The 11,195-nt window shown below is 44.8% G+C and overlaps 1 protein-coding gene across 2 annotated transcripts in view; it reads right to left on the bottom strand.

Moving 5' to 3' along the window:
• ppp1r12b (protein phosphatase 1, regulatory subunit 12B) overlaps positions 1 to 11,195 on the bottom strand; it is a 69,904-nt gene that overhangs the window by 55,886 nt on the left and 2,823 nt on the right. For both annotated transcript variants that reach the window (XM_077204767.1, XM_077204766.1), the window contains exons 2-5: positions 10,326 to 10,416; positions 4,101 to 4,274; positions 3,483 to 3,600; positions 3,261 to 3,379 (exon numbers count right to left, since the gene is read on the bottom strand). In XM_077204767.1, the coding sequence (XP_077060882.1) occupies positions 3,261 to 3,379; positions 3,483 to 3,600; positions 4,101 to 4,274; positions 10,326 to 10,416 (502 nt within the window). The remainder of the gene's footprint in view (positions 1 to 3,260; positions 3,380 to 3,482; positions 3,601 to 4,100; positions 4,275 to 10,325; positions 10,417 to 11,195) is intronic.

Here is an 11,195-nt window from a genome sequence, read left to right on the forward strand (position 1 = left end):
ACACACATTCACTCATCTGAACATAGTAATTATGTTAGAATAATGGGCTATACCAACAATATTGCCTTTACTTTTACTGCTCTCATAAATATGATTGTGTTAAATTAAGGATTTTAAAACTACACTTAATTTCTAACAAAAATGGTTTTAAATCATGTGTATTTTAGTCAGAATTACTGCGCTCCATCTGTATGCGCCCACAGGTGCTCGTTCATTGAAGTTTAACTTGTTGTCAGAATGTGCAAAATGGAAATACTCGCGGGACTTTCTAACATTTACAGATGAGGATATAACCATAAAATGTAAGTTATGCACTTATGAAAGCACAAGTCAGAGGCTTCAAACAGCACACGCATCTGCCAAAGCACGACAGGGCAAGATGCAGTAACGCTTCTGCTTTAGTTTGAAGCGCTTACAATATAAAGCATTCTCATGTTTCGGACAACTAGGATCATGTACCATGATCCAAGGTACATGGTACTGCTGTACTTCAGCAGCAGCTCACTGGTTTTGGTCCATAGAAATGTTTTTTTTACTACTGTGTCCAAGCACAGGGTGCAGACACGACTAATAGATAATCAAATTCGTTGTCGATTATTTTCATTAGCGATAATAATCGATTTTATGAATTAGTTGTCGCAGCCCTAATTTGGTTAGTTGAATGTTATAAGATTTAAATAAATCAAATTGATATAGGCACACATAGACACACACATCGGTGGGCATTTACTATAATATAATATAATAATGTGGTTTGCTGAAGCCATGTTTAAAACTGGAATAACTAAAACTAATTAAAATAGCTAGATATTGGCACACACTTAGATAGCGTCACATTGAAACATGTTCCATCAAGCTGGCAATGAGCACTGCTGCCTATAAAGCACATATAAATAGATGCACTAAACATACACATACATTTACAGACCAGCTCAAGGGTAACCATCCCTTACCAGTCAACAGTAATATGACCACAACTACATTGACTACATTGATGTGGCATGCAGAAGCAGGCAGCTCCAATCTGATGGGTATCGTGTTAATTATCTGCGTACATATATAGGCCGCAGCTGCACATAAGAGTTCTCCTATTACACAGCGGCTTCCCCAGAGTGATTCAGCGCTTCGATATCAGAAGAGAGGCAGCTGACGGAAAGAGAGAGGGATTCACTGCACCTTTCCAAGGGATAAATTCACTGCCACATATAGGTTTGGTCCTTGGTCTCTCGCTACTCCACCTATTTTACTGCCTTGTACGTCTCTTTCTGATTGTATTGTTTTCATTATTGTCCTTCATTTGATGTGAGGTATTAAGCTTATAGTGCTGAAGGCTTAGAGAAGTAGGAAAAGAGTGGGAACCGAGGCTGGAGAGGGGTAGTTTTGCCCTACATGGTATGGAATGTCAGGATCCCTCACACACTCTTCACGGGTACATTAAGGGCGGACAGCAAGATCGCTTCTTCGAGCTCAGCTCTGCCTGATAGATCTTTACCATCTGTACGTGAACAGAATCGACAGGAAAAAATGAATCCTGCTAAAAAATATGTAAAGGGAAATATTGTACAAATTTAAGGATAATATATTACTTCATAACAGGATTTTTCTACAAGGCCAAAGATTTCACACAATTTAGACTACATAGACCTATGCAGCAACACCATCTTGTGGTGCGAAAGCATAATAACCATGTAATAGGTAATGCACTAACTAGTTTATACTAAAGGGGACATATCATGCTTTTAAATTGTTCCTTTTTACATATAAATCATACATTTGTGGTCTATATAAACCGGAACTGCAATGCTTGGGTCCACAGGCCCCTTTTCTACCCCTTTTCTGATGTGCGTCTGAGAGCAACTCGTTTTGGTGCGGTCTCTTTAAATGCAAATGAGACACTTCATACCCCGCCCCCTCTCCAGGTTGCAGAGGTGACACTCTATCAACTCCACCCCGTTCGGCCATTTTTGTAGTTTGATAGCAGAGATACGATTATCTAGCAGCACAGAAACTTATTATTCAGATCAGAGACTGTTGTGGTGACTGATGAGACGTCTCTTCACAAGGACAAATGACCTATAGTGTCCAAAAACGTTTTACATTAAGTGTAAAAATTCAGCCTGTAGCATAAATGGATGGCCTTGTAAGCTCTGTAAAATGAGGAAAAAGAGGAAATATTCAGAAAGAACTACAAAAAATGTAGAGATGGACCGGTCGACCGTTTTTTTTTTGCTCCAAACACACGATCGACATCTTGACATTTTATTTTGGCCGATCTCTGTAATCATTTCCCAAAAAATTATTTGTGTGGAAATATTACTAAATATAATAAGTGTGTAAACAACGTTAACACAGGCCAGAGACGGGACACGCTGACAAATGCAAAGAGGAAAGGAGAGCACAGAAAATAACCTACTGTATCAGGCACAGCAAGTTCACTGTTTGCGATGCTCGAAATACTGGATGAAAAATATAAATATTGAATCGGGGTGGGGTGGGGATTTATATGAATGTGTCTCGGAAGTGAAGGGAACTTCAATGGCATTTTCTTTTTCTTTTCCTTTTCCTCCGTATAAATGCCTATTTAAGTCATGTTTATAAGCGTCGCGCTGCTTTGTGTACTACAGCAGCGGAACCAAGGAATCGCTATTTCACTGCTCTTCCATAAGCGCCACCTACTGTCAGAGAGTGAATTTGTATTTTCATCCAGTCCATCTGCTGTTTGTTTTGTGATTTCACAAATCTAATGTCAGCCATTCTGTTTTTGCTTTGAATCTTGAAATTAGTCTAATTTAAATCTGAAACAACTGCTCATGTTACATGTGTGTAGCATCTTTGTTTGAATCATGATTAAAATGCATGGGTTGCTTCTAATTTAAAATGGCTACAGATATTTGTTTCTTAGTTTGTTTCTTTGTTTGTTTAAGGCCAGTTTGGGCTGTAAAATAGCAAATAAAAAACAAAATAAATTTGCTTAAAAAAAAGAAAAAAGAAAAAGGCCACCGGTATCGGAATCAGCCGCTTATAAAAAATCGTCAATAGGAATCGACCATGAAATAGTATGATTATGAAAATTATGATATTGGTGCATCCCTACAAAAATTTACTTTAAATTAAAACTGTAAACTTAAAATTGCAGCAGTAAATGACAAATAAGTAATCGAATCTTTGATATCAACAACCATGTGCTTCTCACATGAGCAATGTATAAATGCATAAAGATAAATAAAGACGTTTGAAGGACACAGATATGATAATGGTACCTCAGGGAGTAGGCCGATCAGGTCAGCACTGAGATCACAGTCTTCAGACAGCTGCTGTGTTAGAGATGCATCATAGGAACCATAAAGAATGTTGTCATTTTCATCTGTCCATTCAGACTCTATACTCAGAGAAAACATCATATATTAGAATGATGATGATGATGATGATGATGCCTATTGTATTAAGTATTACACATTTTCCCAGATAAGGTGTAATAGTACCTATGGAGGTGCTGTGACTCTTCAGACTGGGAGTGAAAGCACACGCTCCATTGACTGATGAAAAGCAGAAGGAAGACCTTTCAGGTTTGGTTCCTGGTCTTCTTTTCCAGTTTCCTTGCTTGAAGAATCAATCAATCAATCACTAAAATACTACCACAATAAATAAATTAATCTAAACAAAGCCAAAGCAGTATCATCAATACACATAGTATTTGGTTTCTGAAAAACTGATCACTCTTGTGAAAAATAAGTAGGCTACATTATATGAAATATAAAATGTACATTATAAAGTACATTACATTAAATGTATTCAAAATATATTACAGAAATAATTAAAATTAAATTAAATGCAACTAGTTGCTTTTTTGACCCAATTCAGTTTTTGAATAGGATGAATGAATGATTCAGTGACTCTTGCTGAAAAACCTGTTTTGAACAAATAAAGACCAGCAGACTGATACAAAAACTCAAAAGTAGCTATTTTGCATCTAATACACTGACATTCATTTATTGAATTGTGTGTCCAAACACTGTTTGGGGTCACTAAATTTGAATTTAATGTATTTTGATCGGGATTAGCCTAAACTGCATATGGTTCTGCTGTCTTATTGTGTTCACCTCAGACTGCTGTTCCCGCCTCAGGGACGGGCTGGTTTCTGTCGTATCTTCTTCAGGAAGTATTTTCTGGACACTCGTTCCCTCTGTGGATATGCACACCTCACCTGTTTGCATGTCCAATTTTGACGGGCTGAAGGTCCTTTTTGCCTCCATTAACTCTGAGAGGGTGACTCCCTAAAAATAAGACCATTAAAACTGAACGGTCACATTTTCATTGTTGTCAACAGCCCGCGCTACTTTCCCATGTACTTTCCCCAATTCTTTACTGTTGAATTTTTATATGAATGAAAGTTAAACTAGCAAATTGGCGCCATCGTGCGATTCGTAATAGTTACTGACTGTGGTAAAAGTGGCTTCAGATGATTAACTTTTATAACGGTTAAAAGCACGGCTCTCTCTCTCTCTCTCTCTCTCTCTCTCTCTCTCTCTCTATCTCTCTCTCTATCTCTCTCTCTCATCGGTAAGAAGAGAACAACAAATCGGAAAGAAATACATTAGCTACGAAGAACGGAATGAGTAAGAACTTAAAATAGACATGTTACAATTGTATATGGCCTATATACATTTTTTGCCAGTTAGCCGATATAAAAAAAGAACTTGGGTTGCAAAATAATAATAATAACATCGTTGCAGTGTTCGCCAGTATTTGTTTGTTTGTTTGTTTGTTTTTTACATTGTAAATGGATAGAGAACGCTTAAATTTAAGCTTTGCGTTGGGTTCCTGTCCTGGTTTATTTCGTGGAAACGACTATGACTGTAAATGAACCCCTATTGTAGGCTACGTAACACATTTTAGAGAATATGCATTCCTTATGAAAGGATACAGAAGTGCCATTTCCCTTTCAAGGGAACTTCGAGCTGCGTCAAACGCTGCGGGAACGCCCCTGCGTTGTGCGTCATGAAGCACGTATGGAATCAGCCCAATGGAGAGATGAAACGTCATAGGCGGGTGACGTCATCGACCAGGAAACTATAAAGCACCCCAAAAACACAAGCGCATTAGCTTCTGTGCTTTCAGTCGCGCTACATGTGAATCTGTCCCTGTGTGATATTGTCTGTCTTACATACCCTGCACCACACAAACAATTTATCCCTATATATATATATATTGAGAGATTATGGCGGACGAACTGCAGTTTAGAAAGTGTGTTCCTCCCTGCTCGCGTTATTTAACGAGCGGGGATACACATGATCTTTGTGTTGTTTGTTTGGGAGTTCAGCATGCCCAGTTTGCTCTCGAGGGAGCAGACTGTGAGCATTGCGAGCGTTTGCCGTTAAGGACGCTCCGCTCCCGCCGATCGCTCTTTGAGGAGAGCGGTTCGGTGCGCGCTCCCCGCGGTTCGGGTCCCGCTTCTGCCGAGGCAGAGCGGCGGCGCTTATCGTGGGGATCGCAGATGGATCTCACAGCGGGGTTTGAGACGGGCTCTGCCTTATCTCTCCCTTCACCTGTGAGATCCAGTGCCTCAGTCCCGGGTTCGGAAGCACGCGCTGCGGTTTCTTCCGCTCGGGCTGAGGCACCAATGCTGCAGCTATCCAGTTCTGAGGAACTTGATGTTGTTAGTGTTGAGGGAGATGTGGAGGATTCGCCACCCCACACTCCTGAGAGTGATGAGCTTATGGAGGTGTTAACAAGAGCTGTTGAAAAACTTAATATTGAATGGCCAGTGACTAGACAGGAGTCTGTTTCTAAATCAAAGTTGGATGAGAGATTTTTGCCGTCACGTGTGCAGCCTCCACGCCGGTGCCTGCCGTTTTTCCATGATCTCCACACCGAGGTGTCGAAATCATGGAGAAAACCGGTGTCATATAGAGTGTTTAGTCCCCAGACTTCAACATACGCTAATATTATGGGAGCCAAGGCTCATGGTTATGGTGCTTTGCCTCGTGTGGAAGAGACGCTTGCGAGCCATCTCTCCCCCGAAGCAGCATCATCTTTTAAGGCACCGGCATTACCCACCAAGCCTTTAAGAAACACTTCGGCTTTGGTGGGTAAAGCATATTCGGCAGCAGGTCAGGCTGTGTCATGTCTGCATACTATGTCAATCTTGCAGGCATACCAGGCTGATCTGCTAAGGGACATGAGTGAGAGTGAGGAGGTCAGTACTGACGTAGTTCGCGAACTGCGTCAGGCTGCTGATTTATCCCTGCGTGCCACCAGAGAATCGGCCAAATTAATGGGTCGTTCTATGGCAGCTCTGGTGGCCGCAGAAAGACATTTGTGGTTAAATCAGACTAATATTAAAGAGAGAGAAAAAGCTTTTCTTTTAGATGCTCCTCTTTCTCCCATGGGGTTGTTTGGTGATGCTGTGAATTCAGTTATCGATAAATTCCAAGAAGAAAAGAAACAAACTGCAGCTTTTAAAAAGTTTCTTCCCCTTAAAGTTCATGTCCCTGGGGCTGCTGGGCGGGAGCAGCCCCGGCCGTCTTCGAGCTCATCACATAGAGCGCAGCAGAGGCAGAGTGTCGCGTCTCGTGCTCCCCCTGCTGGACAGTGGGCTCAGCCGCGACACTCTCAGCCGAAGCCTTCTCCCAGTAGAACTGATCTGAGGACAGTTATATTGGCTAAGAAGGCTTCGGCTAAGAAGAAGTCCTGACGCCAAGCCGTTCAGGATGCTGAGGGTGGTCCCCACCGAGGCGGAAAGGTGTTCACCTCCTTTTACGGTGCCCATTCCTCCTCGGTGCCCTCAGGGGCTCGTTCTGCCAACCCCGCCTTTATGCCGGGGCACAGACGATCCCAGCGAGCGCTTTCCCGAGGGACGCTCGCTCCCTCTGAGGAGGGTCTCAGAGCGGTCAGACCAGTTGTTCCCTGCCGGTGCGCCGTTACAGGGCGCTGCGTCTGCTGCTCAAGTTACACCAGAGGCCAGTCTCGAGAGGCTGGTACCCTTAGTAGAATTTCTGGCAGAGTGGAAAAGCCTTCCAAAAATATCTCATTGGGTCCTGCAGACAGTAGAAAAGGGTTATGCTATCCAGTTCAGGTGTCGTCCACCAAAATTCAGAGGGGTTCTGCACACAGTGGTGGGCCCCGAGCAGGCTCTGGTATTGGAACAAGAGGTGAAAACGCTCCTTCAAAAAGAGGCTATAGAACGGGTTCCTCCTCCCAGTTTGGAGTCAGGTTATTACAGCCGATATTTCATCGTTCCAAAGAAGGATGGGGGGTTGCGTCCAATTTTAGACCTGCGCATATTGAATCGCTCGGTAGGGAAGCTAAAATTCAAGATGCTCACTATCAAGCAGATCGTGTCTCAAATCAGGTCCGAGGACTGGTTTGTCACGATAGATCTGAAGGACGCATACTTCCATGTGTCCATCCTTCCACAACACAGGAAGTTCCTGAGGTTCGCCTTCGGGGGCGAGGCGTACCAGTACAGGGTTCTTCCGTTTGGCCTAGCTTTATCTCCCCGCACTTTCACGAAATGCATGGATGCAGCACTAGTGCCTCTGAGGCTTCAGGGCATTCGTATTCTCAATTACATCGACGATTGGTTGATTTTAGCTCAGACCGAGCAGATGGCGGTTCGGCATCGAGATGTCGTCCTCGCTCATATCAGAAAGTTGGGGTTGAGGCTGAACGCAAAGAAAAGTGTATTATCTCCTTCCCAGAAGACCACTTTTCTGGGTGTCGTTTGGGATTCGGTATCGATGCGGGCGCGACTCTCTCCGACCCGCATCGCTTCGATTCTCTCAGCTGTGAAACAAGTGAAGCTAGGCCAGCTACTCACTGTCAAGCAGTTTCAGAGACTGTTGGGTCTGATGGCAGCAGCGTCCAACGTTATACCTTGCGGCCTGTTGTACATGAGACCGCTACAGTGGTGGCTCAGGACCAAGGGATTCTCCCCGAGGGGAAATCCGCTTCGCACGTTCAAAGTCACGCGGCGCTGCCTTCGTGCTCTGGTCATGTGGAGAGAAACTTGGTTCCTATCCAAAGGTCCTGTGCTGGGGGCTCTTTGTCGTCGCATAACGCTAACGACGGATGCTTCCCTCACAGGGTGGGGGGCGGTCATGAGTGGTCGCCCAGCCCAAGGTCTGTGGCAGGATCATCATCTTTCGTGGCACATAAATTGTCTAGAGATGTTGGCTGTGTTTCAGGCTCTGAAACACTTCCTAACAGACCTGAGAGGCCATCATGTGTTAGTTCAATCAGACAACACGTCGGTGGTCTCTTATATAAATCATCAGGGGGGCCTGCGGTCTCGCCGGCTTTACAAGTTGGCCCGTCAGATCCTCCTGTGGTCCCAAGGGAAGCTACTATCTCTGAGAGCAATGTATCTCCCTGGGTATTTGAATGTGGTAGCAGACTCCCTGTCGAGGCAGGGGCCGAGGCCAGGGGAATGGAGACTCCACCCCGAGGTGGTGGAGCTCCTTTGGTTGAGTTTCGGTCGCGCCGAGGTGGACCTATTCGCTTCCAAGGAGACCACTCATTGTCATCGGTGGTTCTCCATCACTCTTCCAGCCCCCCTGGGGTTGGATGCTATGGTGCAGCCGTGGCCGAGGTCACGTCTGTACGCCTTTCCCCCGATTGCTCTGTTACCAGGAGTTCTGGAGAGGGTCCGCCGGGACGGGGTCAGTCTACTACTAGTAGCCCCGTTCTGGCCGGCCCGAGTATGGTTTGCGGACCTGATTTCTCTCCTGGACGGTTCTCCTTTGGAGCTCCCGGTCAGGAGGGATCTACTCTCCCAGGCGGGGGGCACGATACTTCACCCCCGCCCAGAATTGTGGAAACTGTGGGCTTGGCCTCTGAGGGGGCCCAGCTCATAGACTCCGGTCTCTCAACCGAGGTTGTTGAGACCATTCTTAACTCCAGAGCTCCATCCACGAGGAAGCTTTATGCCTTGAAGTGGAAACTTTTCACTTCTTGGTGTGGAGAACACCTGCAGGACCCAGTTAACTGCCCAGTGGGTGCAGTGCTGGAATTCCTGCAGGAGCGCTTCTCCACAGGGTTATCCCCCTCCACACTAAAGGTGTATGTGGCGGCACTAGCTGCTTACCACGTCCCTTTCAGTGGAGTTTCTCTTGGGAGACACCCGCTTATAACTCGTTTCCTCCGTGGCACTTTGAGGCTGAGGCCAGCAGTTCGTACGAGGGTGCCGACTTGGGATCTGGCCATTGTATTAGAAGGTCTTTCCCTAGCTCCTTTTGAACCTATCGAAGAAGTTCCCGAGAAGTTTCTCACTTTTAAGACTATCTTTTTGCTTGCTATCTCTTCACTAAAAAGAATCGGAGATTTGCAGGCTCTGTCGGTTTCACCCTCGTGCCTGGAATTTGCACCTGGCATGGTTAAAGCTTTTCTGCATCCTAGACCAGGTTACGTTCCTAAGGTTCCTACTAATATTGTTAGACCTACGGTTCTGCAGGCTTTCTGTCCTCCTCCATTTATGTCATCGGACCAGGAGAAACTTAATTCACTCTGCCCTGTTAGGGCATTAGACGCTTATGTCCACAGAGCTGCCCTGTGGAGGAAATCAGAACAACTTTTTGTATGTTTCGGGCCACCCAGGAAAGGGTGTCCGGCGTCTAAACAGAGAATGAGCAAGTGGGTGGTTGAGGCTATCTCACTTGCTTATGAGTCGGCTGGCCAGCCTTCACCTTTGGTTGTCCGAGCTCACTCTACCAGGAGTATGGCTGCTTCTAAAGCTCTTTTGTCGGGGGTTTCCCTGAGTGATGTTTGTGATGCGGCTGGATGGTCTTCACCGCATACTTTTATTAAGTTCTATGACCTAGACTTAAGCTCTACCCCTGGGGCACAGGTGCTCTCGTCCTCTGTGCGCTAGTCTCACATGACGGTCATTTGGTCCTATGGCGACGTGGGTATTCGCGTTCCCGCAGCGTTTGACGCAGCTCGAAGTTCCCTTGAAAGGGAACGTCTCGGTTACGTATGTAACCCTAGTTCCCTGATAGGGAACGAGACGCTGCGTCGCTCCGCCATACTCCCGGCACTCCCGTTAGCGCTTCCTTCAAGCCTATCAGAAGCTAATGCGCTTGTGTTTTTGGGGTGCTTTATAGTTTCCTGGTCGATGACGTCACCCGCCTATGACGTTTCATCTCTCCATTGGGCTGATTCCATACGTGCTTCATGGCGCACAACGCAGGGGCGTTCCCGCAGCGTTTGACGCAGCGTCTCGTTCCCTATCAGGGAACTAGGGTTACATACGTAACCGAGACGATTTTGCCCCATGTAGCCTATGTTTTGCACGGACAACGGTGTCTATACATCTGTGATTATCATACCTGTGTAGCTCTTCGAGTCTGTCTGGCCTGCCGTGATTTGGCCTTCCTCTGAGACTCTGCATCCTCATCCCTCACTGGGATCATGTGTGTCCTGAGACAGGATACATGAAGGACTGAGAAATCTAAATAACACTGAAAATACACCTACGTCTTTGCAGAGAACAAAAACACAACAAGATAAGAATGGTGAGTCCGATCTCATGAAAGTGCATATCTATACAACTAATATTATTTCTCGAGCCATTTATACGCCAAAAGGAGTTTTTGCGTGCATATATGCTACACAGTTTTCGCGTGCATATGATACGCACTAATACGTGCGCACTCCCCACCCTAATCCTACCCAAGGGCAGGGGCGTCACTAGGATTTTCATTTTAGGGGGGCTAAGCCCCCAATGAGGGTATGATTTTTTTTTAAATAATAAAAAAAGTTAACACTTTAGTTTAGGATCTAATGCTCACTATTAATTTAATTACCATGCAAAGGCAGGGTTTTATAATCACTGTGGTCACAAATGTGAGGTAGGGCAATTAGGGGGGTTCGGTGTTTCCCTGAGAAAATTTTGATTTCTCTGATCTACATATGTGCATTTTAAGATGTTTTGATATTGGATATCAAATTGGATAACAGCTTTAAAACCATGTATGTGGGCAGCTGATTATTTTTCACTCCTCATCAGCATCACACTCTTTTTCTCTTTGTTTATATCTTGCCCTCCTAAAGCTGAGCTTTGACTGATATAGGCTTTTCATTTTTGTCTCTCAGTGAAGAAAGTAAACATAAGGTCAACTGATAGGTTGCATTCACAATATGTAGGCTACACATTCATGATATTTGCATTTCAAGACGTTTTTAAGACCAAAATAAGG

This window comes from Siphateles boraxobius, unplaced genomic scaffold (genome assembly GCF_051911475.1).
Source record: "Siphateles boraxobius isolate OS27281-9 unplaced genomic scaffold, OSU_SipBor_1 50, whole genome shotgun sequence".
Classification (NCBI taxonomy): Eukaryota; Metazoa; Chordata; class Actinopteri; order Cypriniformes; family Leuciscidae; genus Siphateles; species Siphateles boraxobius.